This window comes from Phodopus roborovskii, unplaced genomic scaffold (assembly GCF_943737965.1).
Source record: "Phodopus roborovskii unplaced genomic scaffold, PHOROB, whole genome shotgun sequence".
Classification (NCBI taxonomy): Eukaryota; Metazoa; Chordata; class Mammalia; order Rodentia; family Cricetidae; genus Phodopus; species Phodopus roborovskii.
The window spans coordinates 10,609,969-10,628,372 of NW_026126408.1; the positions used below are offsets into that span (position 1 = coordinate 10,609,969).

Consider the following 18,404-nt stretch of genomic DNA (forward strand, 5'->3'; position numbering starts at 1 on the left):
TCGCTCCCTTCTCCCCAGTGGCTGGGGGCCGCGTGGGTCCGCATCCAGGAGATGGAGCCCCGAACTTTCGGGCGTTCTGAAGCCACGGTCTTGGGCTGAGGTCGCGGGCGCACGGTGGTGCGGGAGAGCCTAAAGCTCTGTGCGCTGCCAGAGGGGGCTGAAAGGCCTGGTCGAGGCCTGCTTGGCCTGGTGGCCCCGCGCACCCGTTCTGCGTCAGAGGCGGGCGAAGCAGAGGGGGAGCGGTCTGGCGGGTCCTACTCCCTGGTGAGCGGGCCTGATGCCCCTGAGCCACCGTGGGCGCAGACTCAGAAGCCCCCTTCCCCTCACATGCAGACCCTTGGGCCTCTTGGAGCTTGACGGGCAGAATTTTGCCCAAATTTCCCTTCTTCAAGAGCTCATTTGTGCCGCAGTAGCTTGAAAGTCACTACTCTAACATTCTTGGGCTATCAAATCTAAGCAACTACAGGGAATTAGATTCCTATGACTACATGGCTTGAATAGCACCTTGTAGCCATGAGGGTTCTAAAAGTGCCCTGCTTCCTGGCAACTGGAGGGGAAATATGGAGGGCCAGTTTCTGAAGTCTCATCCCATAGGTGTCCAAGGTCATGAGTGTTGATTATTAAGCAGAAGAGAAAATTACTATGAATTTTAATTATAAAATAAATGCCATTTTAGCTTTTCTAGGGGCTCTGTTAGTTGATGGCCACAATGAAAAATGGAAGCCAAGATGATCTGGTAACCGGCACGCTTCATAAGCGCAAGAGCTCGAAAGAATGGCTGGAACCACAGTCGCTTTCTTTTATGGAGGTATAATTGTATGGCTTTTGCGGTCCTTGCTTAGAGGACCTTGTACAAGAGGTGCCTTGTACTAAGTTTCGGCTTTTTTCTTTTCTACTCTATCCCCTTTGCTCTTCATTGGAGAGCTTTTTTGTTGTCATTGTTGTAAAAAACCTACTTAAACTTGGATATGTTATAATTTTTTCCAAACAGTTTTATTAAGGTATAGTTGGTATGCAATAAATACATACCCTTAAAAAGTGCATAATTTGATAAGTTTTGACATGTATTTGCTCCTGAAGCCATTATTACACATCAGGATAATGAATATATTCAATATTCCCAGTTTTCTAATCATGTCCTTTTGCAGTACCCCCTCACATTTTCTTCATTTCCTGAAACCACTCTTGTCATTATGGTTTTGATAATTCTTAAATTTTTTTTTATGCAGTGAGAACTTATGTGTTTTTGTTTTTGAAACCAGCAAAGAGATTCCCACAGCAACTGTACTATTTTGTATTCTCAGCGATGCATGAAGGCTCCAGTTTCTTCAATACTTGGGGTTTATTGAACCTCTTGTATCTGTGGGCTTAAAGTTTTTGACAACCCCCTTCCTCTTTCAGGTGTTACTTTCCTCCCTCTCTCTGCACACCACTTCTCTCTCTCTGACAAGTCTCTGTGTTGTCCATGCTGTCCTCAGACTTTAGTCCTCCTGCCCCAGCCTCCTGGGTTTCTAGGCATGCGCCACTCAGCCTGAGTCTGAAGTGAATTAATTCTAATGCTGTACCTTCACATTTATTGATTCTTGGTTATGTTATCATCAGTCTTCTGTTAAATTCACTGAAGTTTGTGTCTTTTTAAAATGTGAGAACTGGATTTTCCCACTAGTTATTTTCTTTCTAGGCCTGTCCATTCATTGTTAGCATATTTTTAGCCATTTCATCCCCCCTACCTTTTTTTCTTTTAGATAGTACCTCATTAGATAGTACCTTCAACTCTTTATTTTCCTGCTACAGGAGTTAGAGCATACGGATCATGGCTACGCCCCCAAAGGCTTTATATTTCAGTTACAACATAGGGAACGTCCCAGTTCTGCTGGTATTTCTTCTTAAGTATAGGTCACATTTTCCTTTTCCTCATGTCTATTTTAGGCATTATGAATGATGCATTATAGAGGTCCTTGATTCTTTTATGTCATTATGAAGAGCATTGAACTTATCAATTAGCTTTGCTGAGTTCAGGCTCCAAATTTTGTACACCAGTTGGCAACAGGTGAAGACACTCTGCTTTTCTTGAGCTTTGGCTGAGCTGCATGAGCCCTGTCCACAAGTTCAAGTTCAAGTGCCAGTTCATTTGTGGAATCTGTGGCACCCTTTTTATGGCTCCCTTAGAGATGTCTCCTGTCATCTCTCATGTCTTAATGGTTGGGCCTGAGGATATGGTTCAGTGGTAGAGCACTTGCCTAGCACAAGGCTTAATCTCCAGCACTGTTATGGCATTTAAAAGTCTTCCATAATTGCCATGAACTTTGCCTTCTAATTCCTCAACCAGTGAGACCACATGCACATGACTTACCTCCATTAGCTCTGATTGAAACTAGTCAGGCATAAGAGGATGGGGCTGTGTGGGCACTTTGGGACGCTCTCCAGTGTCTTCAGATTGCTTTTTTCATATTTTAGTCTGGAGCTAGAAAATTTCACCATTCATCTCAGTTGAGGAGAGTGGTCTTGTCAGAATCAGCAACTCTCTGTACAAAAGGAGGAAAGAAAATGAATTTTGAAGCTAAGGATAGGTTGAGGCAGGAGGATCTCAAGTCTAAGACTCTTGAGCAAGTTTTAGGCTAGGCTGGTTACACATAGCCTGACCCACTGTTCCCTAAAAAATAGTAGAAACACATTTGAGTTTGAATTATAGTTCAGTTGGGCTTGGTGGTACACAACTTTAATCTCAGTACTCAGAAGGCAGAGGCAAGTAGATCTCTGTGAATTTGAGGACAGCCTGTTCTACACAGTGATCTTTTAGGATAGCCAGGGCTATATAGCGAAAAGCCTGTCTCAAAAACAAAAAAAGCCCATCAAACCCACATGAAAATACATAAATTTATTAGAAAGTTATAAGGTCTTTATTCATGATAAATGTATTTATTTTAATTATATTTATGTCCCTATTTCCTTTGAGAAAAAAATGTTTCAGTCTATCAGGCAATTGTCACAGAAAATTAGTTAAAGGAACATATACAGGCCTATAATCCCACCACTTGGGAGACTAAGACAAGGAATAGTTTGGCATTAGTTTGAGGACAGCCAGGGCTGTATAGTAAGTCTTGGTCAGCCTGGGCTACATTCTAAGATCCTGTCTTAGAACAATGTAAGACTTTAAGAGTAAATGTCTTTTATTTCAATACACCATTCTTATATTTTATAAAGATCCAGCCATCTATTTGATTATACTTTGATATTTCATGTATATTTGTAAGTTTGTGGTAAAAATATAATTCATGGTTCATATTATCCACAGTCTTTACTTTTTAGTTCTTATTTATTATTATTATTATTATTATTATTATTATTATTATTATTATTATTATTTGAGACAGGGTTTCTCTGTGTAGCAGCCTGACTGTCCTGGAACTCACTCTGTAGACCAGACTGGCCTTAAACTCACAGGGATCTGCCTGCCTCTGCTATTCTGAGTGCTAGGATTAAAGGCATGCATAAAGGCATGATCACCATGCTAGGCTCTACATTTTAGTTTTTAAAAAGCAATTTTCAAAAACAAATCAATAGGTAAATTTATTATAAAAGAGTAAGAATAGGATCAGGAAGTTGAATGCAGCCCTTTCTTAGACCTTGTGTTGTTTTTACTTTGATGGCTTTTTTCTATGTATAGGTTTGCCTAAGGTATTGCTACACTCATAGTCTTACATTAGATGCACAGAGATATTAGTCTGTCAAATAGAGGCCTGTGCATGTCTATCTTAACCAGAAAGGTAAAAAGGTAAAACCAATTTACCAGGTGTGGGTAAAGATGGCTCTAACTATGACATGGCTTTGGGCAAGTCATTTAACTGTCCTGGGACTCAACATGCCTGTAAGATGAATGATTTCTAGCCCTACAATGAGCTGTAACCAAGAGCAGAAAGATCAAAATAGTCTTTGAAAAAGCACTTAGTGATACAGAAAAATTGGATTTACAGAGAATGCTTCAGGGATATGCCTTTTACATAAGGATATAATAAGCACAGATTTTTCAAGGTTTGACTTTTGGACTAATTCTGTTCTTCTAGGCTTTAGCTAAAGAAGACACTGATGCAGCTGTTCAGTCAATATTATATAGAGAAAATTATGTAATGAAGGTAAGAATTGGCTGTGAAATGCATCTTAAATATTTTCATTTTCAATGTAGTAGCTACTTAACAACTTTGAGTAAAACTCAAAAGTTTTAGATAGTATAGAAAATATAGCTTTAAAAATACTCATTAGCAATTGGGATTAAGTAGGACACATTTCTGAGAGTGTTTTAATGACTGCCAATCTCCTGTGCTTTGGGGGCCTTCCTTCAACACTGTAAAGGTGAGTGTACCTGCCTCCACACATATATGCACGCCTCAGACGCATACACAGAAAATAATTTTCCTAGTATGACTTATAATGTATTCAATGTTGTTATATTGTCTCTTCTCCCACTGTGTGGTATATGTGGTATATTTGATTTACTTACTTAAATAAATATTGTTTGTTTGTTTTTTGAGACAGGGTTTCTCTGTATAGTTCTGACTGTCCTGGAACTCAATCTGTAGTCCATACTGGCCATGAACTCAGAGATCTGAAAGATGTGCACCACCACTGCCATGCATAAATAAAATTTTATTTTTTATTATTGTTGCATATATGTGTGTATATATGATATGTGTGAACACACATGCCATGGCACACACATGGAAGTCAGAGGACAACTTTATGGAATTGGATCTCTTTTTCACCTTTATATGGGTTCCTGGCGTCACACTCAGGTTGCCAGGCTTGAGTGACAAGCTGCTTCACCTGCTGAGGCATCTCATTGGCTCAGTGGTTTTGATTATCAGGAAGGGTGGCACGTTGCCTCCATTGTCCATGTATCCTTTTTTTTTGCAGTGTGTGCCAAGTGGTGGAAGACAAATAAAGAACTAAATGATTGAACGATGGGTTATTCTCCACCCCGCCCCTTGGTATGAGTGTTCTGCATGTTGTATGGTTGTTGGGAACTGGACTCATGACCTCTGCAAGAACAGCCAATGCTATTAACCACTGAGCCATCTCTCCAGTCCCCAATAGTGGGTTATTAAGAATAATTTAAACTTATGAAATTTTAAATTTTACAAAATGTTAGGACATAAAAGCTTCAGAATAATATTTTTGTCTTTCTATCACTGTTTACTAGGAACTAGATAAATATTTATATCATCATGACTTCTTAAATGCAAGAAGAAAAGAGATGTTGTATAAAAAGTGGGTTGAGTGTGTGGCAGATCCTCTACAGAAGAAAATTATAGAAAAAGTTTGTTCACATAAGAAGATTAAAAAGAGGAGACGACAAGAATTAGACAATTTTTTGAGATACGTAAATAAGAAGGTACTAAGAGGTCATGTTATACTTTTATAGTGTTCAAAATTCATGGTTCTCTGTCCACTTGCTGTTTAGTCATCCAGTCTTGCCTCTTCTTCTTCTACTTATGTACAATCTATACTCTGATATAGACAATATATTCTTTTTTCTTTTCTTTTCTTTATTGTTTGGAGCCTGTCCTGGAACTCGCTCTGTAGACTAGGTTGGCCTCAAACTCACAGAAATTCACCTGCCTCTGCCTCCCAAGTGTTGGGATTGAAGGCCTGCAACACCAATGCCCGGTTTGACAATATATTCTTCTAAAACATTAAATTGTGTGTATTCATGTATGTGTGCATGTGCGTGCGTGCGTGTGTGTGTGTGTGTGTGCATGTGTGTGTGTGTGTGTGTGTGTGTGTGTTATGAGCTCTCAGAGAGGTCAGAGTTCTTTTTCCACTGTGTTAGTTCTGAGCATTGCACTGAAGCCATCAGTCTGGTGTCAGGGCCTTTACCTACTGAGGTGTCTTATATAGGAAGGGTGGCATCGATTATTGGTGCTGTCCTGAAGCATAAGGCTGGAGCTGTGTAGGGCTGCGACTGTAGCTCAGTGCCTCAGGTTTTTCCCATATGACTGAGGGCAAGGGGTACAAATTGTCGAACTTTTGCGTTCTGATATCCTCAAAATTAATTGTGTACTCTTTCTTATGTGCTGTTTTATTTCCTTTCTATAGGAAACTGCATTTATAGAGCATTATGATCCAAAAGAGTATGATCCATTTTATATGAGCAAGGAGGACCCCAATTTTCTGAAGGTAGGCAGGTTTCTTAACTATGGTATTATGTGTCTGGTTGTTCTGAGCAGCCTTAACATATGTGCTGCTGGCCCTTGAGGTTCAGTACTGTTGCTAGAGTGGTTTCCTATCTAGTATTTTAGAAAGGAATAAATAACCAAAGCCAAAATTAAGTTAATCTCGGAAAATATGAAAATGTTGTATAATAATTGAATAATAGGAAATACATAAACATTTTTCAAAGACTTTGAATTTTGTTACAGAAGTAATACATTCTTTTGTTTTGTTTATATTTTGAGACAGGGTCTTTCTATGTAGCATTGGTTATCCTAAAACTCACTGTGTAGACTTGGCTGGTCTTACAGAGATCTACCTGCCTCTGCCTCTCTAGTGCTGGGATTAAAGATGGGGCTACTACACCCAGTTTGATGTTTTTATAGTAAATGAGAAAACTGATTTTAAATTCAGACTTAAAAAAATTAAAAATCCCACTATCTAAAACTGACTTTTTTTTATATATATCTTTCTGGACTTCTTTTTTTTTTAAATCTATTTAAAACTAGTTGGTGTTAACCAAATATTTGCTTTTCTTTCTATATAGTAAACATAACTACCACTGAGCTATAACTCTAGCCCTGCTGTCTGTTAAAGAAATTCATCTCCACTGCTGCTGTGTGAGGTAATTCAAGATGAGGCAATACAACACAGATAGGTTATTTGTCAGAGTCACCCATCTGTGAGCAGCAGAGCATAAATGAGTCTCCAGTCATTTACCATACCTTGCTATGCTGTTATTTTCCCACAGACTGAGTATTGCTCTTATAAATGATTTTATGGTGCTTATCTCTGCAGATGATTAGTGACCCAGAAGTCATTTTATCTATTCCTTTACACGTGTATGCAACCTAAAGGCATTAAGGACATTCGATACTGGTGAGGGTGAAAAGAAACAGGTATCAGTTCTGTGGCCTTAAAGTGACAGCACATGCATGAGCAGCCATGGCAAAGGGTAGAACAAGAGCCATGTGTCTCAGACAGAAGCAGCAGGACTTCAGAGGGCAGACAAGCTTTAGTTCCAACATTCTCCACAGACAGGAGCATCAGTAACATGCAAGCCAAAGGGAAAAGGAAGCTTTTTCTCAACTGGGTTCCCTCTTTCCTAATGACCCTACTTGTCTCAAGTTGACAAGACAACCAACCAGCACAGACAGAGATGAGTGAACGAGGCTTCTAAAGGAGGCATTTAGAGCAGAGGAGGCCAGGAGATTGCAGGCAGACCCTTAAAACATCTGTCTGGTGTGCAACATGGAAGAGCTGAACCATGCAAGAAGCTGAGGTCTACAAGCACACAGCGACGACCCAAGGGGCCACTATATCCTGGCACTTGCAGGGAAAGTGAATTTCTTTTTTTTCCCCTAAGACAGGGTTTTTCTGTATAGCCCTGGCTGCCCTGGAATTTACTATGTAGACCAGGCTGGCCTTGAACTCACAGAGAACCATTGGCCTCTATCTGCAGCATCACATCCAGCACTGTCTAAAAAAAAATGTTACATTCAAGTAATTTTAGTAATACTGATTTATTAAGGAAGTTGTTGTTGTTGTTGTTGTTGTTGTGTGTGTGTGTGTGTGTGTTTGTGCTTGACTGTAATTCTAGTTCTTCTGGCTCACTAGGAAGAGTTCTTTGGAGCTATTAACAAGTCATTATGGTTTGTTTCTTAAAAATATGGAATGCAGAGCTGGGCATGGTGACACATACTTCGTTCCAGGCCAGCCTGGGCTATTTGAGTCCCAATGTCAACTAGATATGTAAAGTACTACATAACTTTGTCTCCTTTACACATGCTAATATTTTCTATATTGTTTCACTTTTAGTATATGTGCTGCCAAATTGAGTATAAGAAATTTTAAAGTGATTTTTTAAAAAATAATTACTAGGTTGCATTATTTTCATTTAGGTTCTGTGATCCACAAGTTAAAAACTTAAGTTACTACTAAATATCCCAAAATGTAAAATTTCAGTAGATAGGTGTAACATGAATAATAAAAACCTAGAGACAGATTTTGGGGTTCAAGCTTCAAGATGAATATCAGAAAATCAAAGCAGCTGGCAACTAGCTCTTATGTCTACCTCAGACTGAAAGGGCTGTCCTGTCCTCATCATGGCTGGTGAATAAATCTCCCCACCAAACCTCAGACTGCAATCCTGTCTCCACCAAGCCTCAGACTGCAATCCCAGACTGCTGCCTCTTCCTTTTATACCTCTCAAATCCTGGGATTAAATATGTGTAATCCCAAGTGCTGTTTCTCTTTAAGACTGGATCAATTTCATGTAGCCTTGAACTAACAGAGATCCATCTATTTGCTCATCTCTTGAGTCCGGGGATTAAAGGTGTGTGCCCCTACTGCCTGACTCTATGGCTAGCTAGTATGGCTTCTGGGATTAAAGGTGTGTATATCACCATTGCCTGGCTCTATGGCTTGGCTTGTGGCTAGCTTTGCTTTCTGTATCTTCAGGCAAGGTTTAATAAATCATAAATAATATATTACCACAGATAGGGAAATGTGATATAGTTGTTAATTAAACTTTAGATTGTTATTCCTCTCTTTAGAGTTTATAAATTTGTTTTTATTTCTGAAAAAGTCACAAATAATGAGATGATAACACTATTATTGTCTCTTCACAGCAAGTTAATGCTTGCTTGTCCTGTAAGTAATGCTCCTTAACTTATGTAGAAGTGAAACTGTAGAGGTCTGTCTGTTCACAGATCTGGATAGGCATGTTCATGTTAAAATTACCCAAGAAAGCAAGTCTAACTATTACCAGGAAGACACATAGGTAACCTATTCAGGTGTGCTAGAACTTTATAGGAGCAATCTAGGCCATGACTGTAACTGTTTCTGAATGCTGTGGTCTTGTGTTGATTTTTAATTTTAGTAATGTTGGCCAGAAAAAGACATTTTGTGATTTAAAGTTTCACAGATAATCTGCATTTTGAATACATATAGTTAGTTTTATATAATTATTATGTTTATTGGGGGTGTTAGATGAAGATGAACATATGGTTATATATTTCCATTAATTAAAGAAAAGTGAAAATTTAAATTTAGGGATATATGATAATGACAGGAGAGTTTTTGAAGATTGAATCCAAACTTTGAAATACAAACTAACCTTGCCTTGGACTGGGTAGATAGTTTAGTTAGTATAATACCTGCTTGCACAAGTACAGGACCCTAGTTTGGGTTCCTAACCTCCTATGAAAGGCAGATGTCATGGCACAGACCTGTTTCCTATTACTGGTGACACAGAGACAGATGACAGATGGTAACAGATGGACCCCTGAAGCTCACTGCCAGCCAGTCTCATCAAAAAGAGTGAGCTTCTGGTTCAGTGAGAGAGGCCCTGTCACAAAAAAATAAGGTGGAAAATGACAGAGGGAGTCAGCTGACATCAACCTCTGCTCTCCACAGGCACATACACCCATATGCATGCACATATATATATACCCACATACATATACATATACACACATATATACATGCATACACACACACACACATTAACATGCACTCATGCATCACCACCTTACACACAGAGCTAACCTTTCCTCTTGGCTCATAAGAAAAATGTCAGAGTGCCCCCATCTCTTTGTAATGTGTTACATAGAGTCCACAGGTCCCATATTCTTGACTCTCTGGCAAAAGAGCACACATGTGTGCCTAGGATGGACTGAATGTTAATACTCAAACCTGCAGACCAGTCTTCAAAAAAGTGCTTCTCTTGTAGGTTATCATGCCACCATTTCGTGATCCTCTGAAAAAAGCACAATATGACAAGGATAATGAAAAGAGAACTCTTCTTCAGTGTGAGACTGGTACTCAATTTTTTCCTGATTTTCTTCCCTTAGGGCAGTGCCGTTGCATTTGAGCATGCTGATTTAGATTACTAATTTTCTTGCAGGCAAAATCTATACAATGAAAGAATTTAAAGAGATCGAGAAGGCCCAATTGCATTCCAGGTTCCCGAGTATTTCTAATTCAAGGCAATGCATGACTCCAAATGAATGGCTTAAAGTGCCCATGAGATATATAGAAAGTGAATTTTGTAAAAAGAGCAGGTAATAATTGATGTAATGAAAGTTTTGAACTTTGAAAATCTTTCTTGAAACAGTGACATGATTTTAAAAATGTTCCTCTGTATGTGATATTTTTCTTGAATACTATCAAGAATCTCCAAATTTGGTATTCATCAGGTAGACTATGAGGTATCTAAACTTATTTTCCTCTTAAAGTTCTCTGACATTTTCATATTTATTGTTATATACATTTCTTTAATTTGGGGAAAAACTTAGACCATTATTACTTCAAATATTACTCATGTACCGTTTGTCTTCCCTTTTTTGAGATTCTGTGTATGTTTTACCATGGATAACATCCACAGCTCTGTAAACCTTGATAGTGGTTGGGTTTACTTTGTGTATTTTCGTTCGATGATTCCTGTTGAGCTGTCTGTAAGTTCACGTGTCCTTGTTGTATGCTATCTTATTGATGAACCCATTAAACACACCAACTGTGATATCATGATTTTTAGAATTCCCATTTGGCTTTTTATATTTTCACATTTTCTGAAAGTCTTCATCTTTTAGTGAACATTGTCCACATTTTCAACCAGATTTTTTCAAAAGCCATACTAGTCATGGTCACTTTAAATTTCCAACTGATAGATCCAACATTAGGATCATTTCTGAGTTTAGTTCAGTCTAGTTCTCTTGATTGCTTTATGTCTTGACTAGGCATTTTATTTTGCCTATTTTTGCATGCTTTATAATTTAAAAAAGACTTACTGACTTTTGTGTGTAAGAGGGTTTGCCTGCATGTCTATTTACATATGATGGTGCCTGCAGGGATCAGAAGAGGGTATTGAATACCCTGAGACTGGAGTTAAAGTGAGCCACCCTGTGGGTACTAGGCATTGAACCTGGGTCCTCTGGAAGAACAGTTTTGTTTTTGTTTTTTTGAGACAGGTTCCTACTGTGTCCCCAGCTGGCCTAGAACTCCCCATGTGCATCAGGTTAGTCTCAAACTCATCTCTAGAGATCCTCCTGCCTCTGCTGCCTAAGTGCTGGATTTAAGGGCATGTACCACCACAACTGACCTTAATTATATATTTTTTGATTGTGTATCAGACATTTGAGATGAAAAAATAGTGCAGATGGAGTACTTTTCTGTATAAACTAATATACCTCTTCTGCTACCCATTAGTATTGGGAGAATTGGTTTATTAGAAGTTGATTTAAGTTTGGTTATTGTAGTTGTTGCCTTTAGCATTCTGTAGACCTTAAAAAACAAAGTATGCCACATGTGTGCATTTCACAGAAGCCAGAAGTGTCAGATCTCCTGGAACTGGAGTTTCAGGCAGTTGTGAACTATCCATGTGGGTGCTGGGAATAGAACCTGGGTCCTCTGGAAGAACAGTTAGTACTCTTAACAGCTGAGCCATCTCTCCAGACCCTTAAGGAGATTTTTGTTTGTTTGTTTTTCTTAAGTTTTCATTTTAAATTTATGTGTATATGAGCGAGCCTGTGTGTGGGTATGTGAACTAGTGTAGGTGTCTGCAGAGTCCAGAAGAGAGTGCTGGGTGTCCTGGTGCTGGAGTTACAGGTTATTGTGAGCTAGCTGTCACAGTGGGTGCTGGGAACCAAACACAGGTCATTTCTAAAAGCAGCTTTTACAGTTTAGCCATGTTGCTAGTCCTGAGATTTTTGTTTTTGTTTGTTTTTTAATAGGAATCATGCTGTGTGAGGGACTCAGGATGATGGCAGACAGATAAAATAAAGAGATTGATGTGATAAAAGAAAAGATTTATACAGTTTCATGACTTGGAGGGCCGGAAAGAAAGTCAGAGAAAAATTCTAAGTTGTAGCAAATATGCTGAACGCAGGGCTTCATGCTTGTTGGGCAAGCTCTCTAACACTGAGCCTGGTCTCCAGCCTGGTGTTTAAGAGCTGTCATCAAATGTGTTCATCTTCTATGGCTGCCATACTTGTGGCAGTCTTCTTGCCTCTGCCTCTCGACAGCTGAGAATACAGTTCTGTTCTACTACATCTGGCTTCTTTTTAGAGTATGTGCTCCCAAGGGATAGAAGGAAGACTTCAACTTTGCTGGCCTAATCTTGGTTCTCAATGAATAGCATGTCAGTCTCCATTATGGTTTCAGAAACTTTTAAACAAAATATCATTGAGAAGGCATAGCAGTGTTGGGTAATCGTATTTTGGGCCATATTTATAGCAGTCAGTTTCTAACACTAATTTGTGCTTAAATGCAAATGAGCATTGCTTTGCAGCATCCTGACACATGTTCTCCTGTTAAAGGGTCAAAGTGAAGGCGAATTTTAATGCCAGTACTTTGGATCTGAATCCACTGAAAAGGGTACCTACTTTTCTGGAATCCCAGGAGGAAGAAAAGACGGTCAGTCACAAGTAAGCCTGTTATTTTATGACTTTGTTCTCCTTTTGTTTAAGATCCATTCTTTCAGATTGTTGAGTTAGTGCCAAGGCCTCAACACCATGTCAGGGTAAGAGAAGTTTTCTTTGTTTTTTTATTGCTTGAACAAACAAATAGTATAGAAACAGCAAGTGCAAAAATGGGGCTGAGGGCAAAGGTTTACAACTGTACTAAAGTTATGAGAGTTTTAGATTGAGACTAGTTTTGGTAGATAGAGTTAGAAAAATATTGTACTGAAGTGAAAAGGTACAGCAGGGAAGTAGTTTACAGACCTATGCGTGCAATATGGGAAATCAGTTATTAAGTACTGAGTTAGAAATAAGGTTTCACACATACAAAAGAACTGCATTCCCAGTACTTGGGATGCCGAAGCAGGAAGATCTTAATTTTAGGTATAGCCTGGGCTACATAGCAGCCACGTCCTATGTATGACTTTATGCCTTAAGCATAACTCATGAAAACTTGGGTTTAGAGTGCTACCTAGTATTAAAGCAGCATAGGTAACTATAGGCTTAGACAGTATAAGGCGTGGGAAACTGACTCTGGGAAAGAAAGATACATTTATGTGTGTTCCATCCTTGTTCTTAGAGGCTCAGCTAGTCTTGGCAAACACTGTGCAGACATGGGAAGGATGACTTGTTTAGCTACAGTCTGGCATAAGAACAACTTAACAGCAGCCTGCTGCAAAGACAGATTCACTCTGACCAGGATTTGGAGGGCCAATTCTGCTAGATCTGGCTTGTTTTAGGTCCATTTGGACCTCAGGGATAACAAATGCACAGCGCTGAGGGTGTTCAGGACAAAGGACCATCACTCAGCTGTTTGATGGCATATCAAGGTGGTTCCTTTTTAGTTTTTGTAAAAATATGTGTTCATACAGATCTCATAAGCATAGATTTTAAGTGAAAATTTTAAGCTCTTCATCTGAGTTAAATGTTAAAAGGATTGCACTGGGTTCTTCCTACAGAAACAAAGGGCTCTCCTCTCTGGACAGTGAAGCTCTGTGTCTCCAGGAGGGAAAGAACCCAAGTTCTAAAGGGATCAATTCTGAAGGTCACCATTCTGCAGACCTCTGCCAGGAAGTAGAAAGGGATGGGAACCATGATGTGGTGAGTGCTAACCAGGATGCCATGAGAGCTGAAACAGTTAGTCCCATTTTGTGATACACAGGGCAGCACTTGCTGACACCAGTCCAAGCTTGACTTGATATGGTAGTCTTTTTAAAAGCCAGGATGCAGTTGAGAACTCTAGTGGGTAATAGAGTAGAAGGAACTAAGACAGGTGTCATTCAGAGGCAGTGCAGAGAATGTTATTGTAGCCTGGTAGAGCCACATAGTGTGGACATGCCCATTGGTGGGTCAAAACTGTCTAGTAGTTCCCTGTCTCCTGAGTTGACTCCTGATTGGGTAACCTTTCTATAACCTCTGCCTTCTCTCTCCCATTTACCTGTAGTTAAGCAAGGCCCCAAAATTTTTTCTTTTAATTCAGTTAAGAATTAGCTTTCAAAAGGGCCAAAACTAAAAGCAGTAAGCAGTAAAATATCTAGAGACAGAGGTGTTCATAGAGACCTCCCACCCCAAGGTAACTACAATATTGTGATGTCATTTGACAGACCTAGTCTGGCACAAAGTTGGACACATCTAGGTCTAGAGGGTACACTTCAATTTCCTTTCCCATTGCTGTGTCCCATACTATAAAGGATTTTTAAAAACTCACTCATGAAAGTTTACTAAACCTGGCAGCACTGTTTTACCTTCTTTACTTGCCATTGTTTAGTGTTTTTCCATGATCTCCTACATTTAAACAAATACCTACTCTGAATCAGGCAGTGTCTAAGGGGCTGAAGCCATATGGTGAGCAATAGGTAAATAGGTAAATCTCTGCTCTTATGGAGCTACCATTTTGATGGTAAAGATAGAAAACAAAATAAGTATGTAACAAACAGGTGAGGTAATGAAATAAGGAGAAGACAATAGATAAGGGCAGCAAGGAAGGGGATGAATAAGGACATTATTTTAAATGGAGAAATCAGGAAATGCTTCCTGAAAAAGATGACATTGTACAGTGACCTCAGAAGCTGAGGGTAGGCCTTCAATCCCAGCACTTGGGAGGCAGACAGATCTCTGAAAGAGGCCAGCCTGGCCTGCAAAGTGAGTTCCAGGACAGCCAGAGCTACACAGTGAAACCTTATCTCTAAAAACAAAAACAAAAAGAAAGGGAGGAAAGGAGAAAGAAAGAAAGGAAGGAAGGAAGGAAGGAAGGAAGGAAGGAAGGAAGAAAGAAAAGAAGCTGAGGGTAAGGATGGACCATGGAGAATTTTAGGGAAAGAGAATCCAGGAATGATTGACATTCATTGAGTGAGGAAGGGGTGAGGTTGACAAGAGGAGATTGGAGAAGAGGTAGATACCACTCATATAGAAGCCATTCAGAAGTTTTGAGTAGTGAGACACACCTAAGTAACTTTTGGGGGAAGGTTTGTTTTTTTTTTTTTTTTTTTTTTTTTTGTATTTTATTTTATTTTTAAATTGGTTGTTGTCTAGTTTCTCAGAGACAGGGTTTCATGAGCTCATGTAGTCTAAGCTGGTCTTGTATAGATGAGAGTGATCTTGAATTATTTATCCTGTTGCCTCCACGTTCCATATGATAGGATTACAGGTGTGCACTGCTACACCTGACAAAATAACATTATAAAATGAAGAACATGGCAGCTTTGTAGCCAGTTACACACAAGCCACACACTCTAGCTGGTAGGTTAGGGCACTAGGTCTGCAGCCTAATGACCTGAAGTCTAGTGATGGCTGTGTGGTCATGGGACCTGAGGAGTGAGCAAGCTGACAGTTGGACTTGTTAATACAGTGTTTGATATGAGAAATGAGTACAAGCAAAAAACCAAAACAGCTGTGTTGTTGAGGTTTTTGTCCTGAGGGGCCTGGATGGATGCTGGTCCTATTCATGACTACAGAAGTGTGAGTGGAACTTGCAGAGATGAAGAAGTACAGAAAAAAAGATAATGCTTTCTGAAGCTAAATGAAAGATACTGTTTACCATTACAACATACATTTATAGGGTATGTTTATCAAGTAAGTTAGCCTTTCCTCTTGCTATTCATTTAAACATGTTGGGGGTAGGGATATAGCCCAGTAGAGAGTACTTACCTAGCATGTGCAGAATTCAGTCTCCAGAAGTCTCTCTCTCTCTCTCTCTCTCTCTCTCTCTCTCTCTCTCTCTCTCTCTCTCTCTCTCACACACACACACACACACAAAAAGAAAACAACAACCACAACAAAATAGATGAATAGTAAGGAGGCAGTGAGCATGTTCTGTTCAAGGTAGTTTTCCACACCCTAGGTAGTTGCAGATGCTAAGTGCTTCTGATTACAAAGTCTTCCCTTCTGTAGTTAGCATGACTAAGTGACATAAAGACAGTGTTGCTCTTCCAAGCCTAGAATTTGCTGTATAGACCAGGTAGGCCTCAAATTCACAGATCTCTGATAGCTTCTGCCTCTGGAGTACTAGGATTAAATGAAGATTCTCTCTCTCTCTCTTTCTCTCTCTCTCTCACACACACATACCTTCTTGATTCTTTTGTAAATCCTGTAAGACTTAGCTTCACACATTTAGAACATAGCTTTTGTTCCTTAAAAGATACCAAGACTAAAAATCAAGTATATGTTCGTAAAATTCAGCTATATTTAGCAACAGTTATCTTTTAACTCAACCCCCAGAGGATCTGTGAAGTAGGCAGGTGGATGTAGCTTGGAAGTCAGAGGAGATACTAGGTTTGACATGCATGTTTGAGTCATCTGATATTATGTAATTTGAAGTCATGAAATGATCTGAGAGGGACTGTCAAAAGGACTGAGGGTAGATTCTGTGAGAGGCATCAACTCTGGCTAGAGAGGCTTCAGGGATCAATTCCCATAGCCAAGGAACTTTCTGATCCTAAAAGCCCTTTATCCCTATGGCACACTCTGTTGATGGAGGTTCTTTCCCAACAGCTGGTTCTGTAGCCACCTCAACCCCAAATAAACACAGGGATACTATATTAGTTATTAAACTGTTGGTCGATGACTAGGGCTTCTTATTGGCTATCTCTGTCTTAATTATTAATCCATTTCTATAAATCTATGTAATTCCACATGGTCTTTCACCAGAGGACGTCTGGTGCCTCCTTTCTTCCTGGTCCTTACATGTTGACTGTTCTGGCAGGCTCCCTCTGCCTACCTTTCCCAGAAGTCTCCTAGTCCCAACTATCTTCCTGGCTTATTGGCCAACAGTGTTTTACTCATCAACCATTAAGAGAAACACATATACAGAAGGTCATCCCCCATCAACACTCAACTCTTTTGTCACTTTCTAAAGGTTACGACAACCACAAATCCTGATGACTGATCTGTGCAAGGACCCACAAAAGAAGGCTGCTTTAGATGAGTTTCCTCCTGGCAGGAATCCTTCTGAGAGGGACCAAGGAACACACTGAAGAATAACTCTGTTTTCCTGTTTTCTGTAATAAACTTCCTTTAATTGAGAGTTCAGTGTCTGTGATGATTAAGAAATGACAATACAAAAAAGAAAAACAAAACAAAACAAAACAAAAAAACCCTGAACAAACAAATGGGCATGGTGGCACACACCTTTATTTAGTTCCAGCACTGAGTGAGTTCCAGGACAGCCAGAACTACACAGAGAAACCCTGTCTTGGAAAAAACAAAACAAAAAGAGAAATGACAATACATTTCCTCCAAAGTGTATTTTCCTGTGAAGTTAAACATGCATGGAGGGCCCAATAAAGAGAGCCATCTTACTGAATGCCTGTCTCAGCTGGCTTGTGACTAAGCTGTTCTTTCTGCCTTGGCACCATTGAAATTGAGCTTTAAGGTAGCAAGTGTACTGCCTCAACCCATATTTCAGGGATGTAGTTATCTAGGCTCTTAGAATTTTGCCTTTAATCTATACATGGTTCCAGGGGAAAACTCAATTAAAAAACTTAAAAGTTTATGTTGTGGGAAATTTCAAAAGAGTATATACAAATAGAGATAATTGTAGAAGAGACCCTCATCCAATTTCAATAATGAAAACTTCATGGTCTGTCTTCATCTATGCCACACCTACTTTTCAACCACAGCCGAATGTGGAAGCAATTCCTACACGTTTCCAAAAATTGCCTTTCCAGGTGGTAGAGACCACTCCTCTTCTTTCCCTGTCCTTGTATAGGAATGGCAATTCCAAACACTTCACAAGTCCTCAGAAAGAGCCTCAATCATGCTGTGCTGCATGCCTGTAATCCTTTCCTCTGGAAGCTAACACAGGAGGATCCCAAGTTCCAGGTCACACCCGGTACATAGCAAGGCTTAAGATGAAATATGAAAGGTTTCAGATACTGTTATATTGCATGTTTTCACAGTATTTAATATTCATCACATGTTTCTGATTTACTATCATAATTAAACACTACATTTGTATTTATAATTTTTTATTTTTCATATAAAACTACTAACAGTCTTCAACCAGGGACTCTGACATCCCCACACACCCACAAGCTGAGGAGAAACTCCTCCAAAAGGCAAGAGGAGAGGCTAGGATTAAAGACTGTTCTAATTTTCTGTGAGCACGCCATTTTTCCTTTTCAGGGACGTTGGTGTCGCAGGCTTGCCAGACCGCGTGGCCTTGCTTCGCGCTCGGACTGGGGCAGAGACACCACCCACCGGAACTGACTGAGGCAGGCTGCAGTGTGCCCAAGGTAGCAA

General features: G+C 39.6%; 1 protein-coding gene across 1 annotated transcript; it reads left to right on the forward strand.

The window, feature by feature from the left end:
• The first annotated feature begins 651 nt into the window (after positions 1-651).
• On the forward strand, positions 652-18,375 carry Fam228b (family with sequence similarity 228 member B). The gene is made up of 9 exons (XM_051181879.1): positions 652-808; positions 4,065-4,133; positions 5,198-5,389; positions 6,094-6,174; positions 9,941-10,028; positions 10,115-10,271; positions 12,525-12,632; positions 13,625-13,816; positions 18,288-18,375. Exons 1-9 carry the CDS (start codon positions 701-703, stop codon positions 18,373-18,375), a joined length of 1,083 nt encoding a protein of 360 aa, XP_051037836.1. The 5' UTR covers positions 652-700.
• Positions 18,376-18,404: the final 29 nt, after the last annotated feature.

Coding starts and splice junctions, on each gene's coding strand:
- Fam228b (XM_051181879.1), top strand. CDS start 701: ATGGCCACAATGAAAAATGGAAGCCAAGATGATCTGGTAACCGGCACG. Junction 4,134..5,197: donor GAGAAAATTATGTAATGAAG/GTAAGAATTGGC, acceptor ACTGTTTACTAG/GAACTAGATAAATATTTATA. Junction 6,175..9,940: donor AGGACCCCAATTTTCTGAAG/GTAGGCAGGTTT, acceptor CTTCTCTTGTAG/GTTATCATGCCACCATTTCG.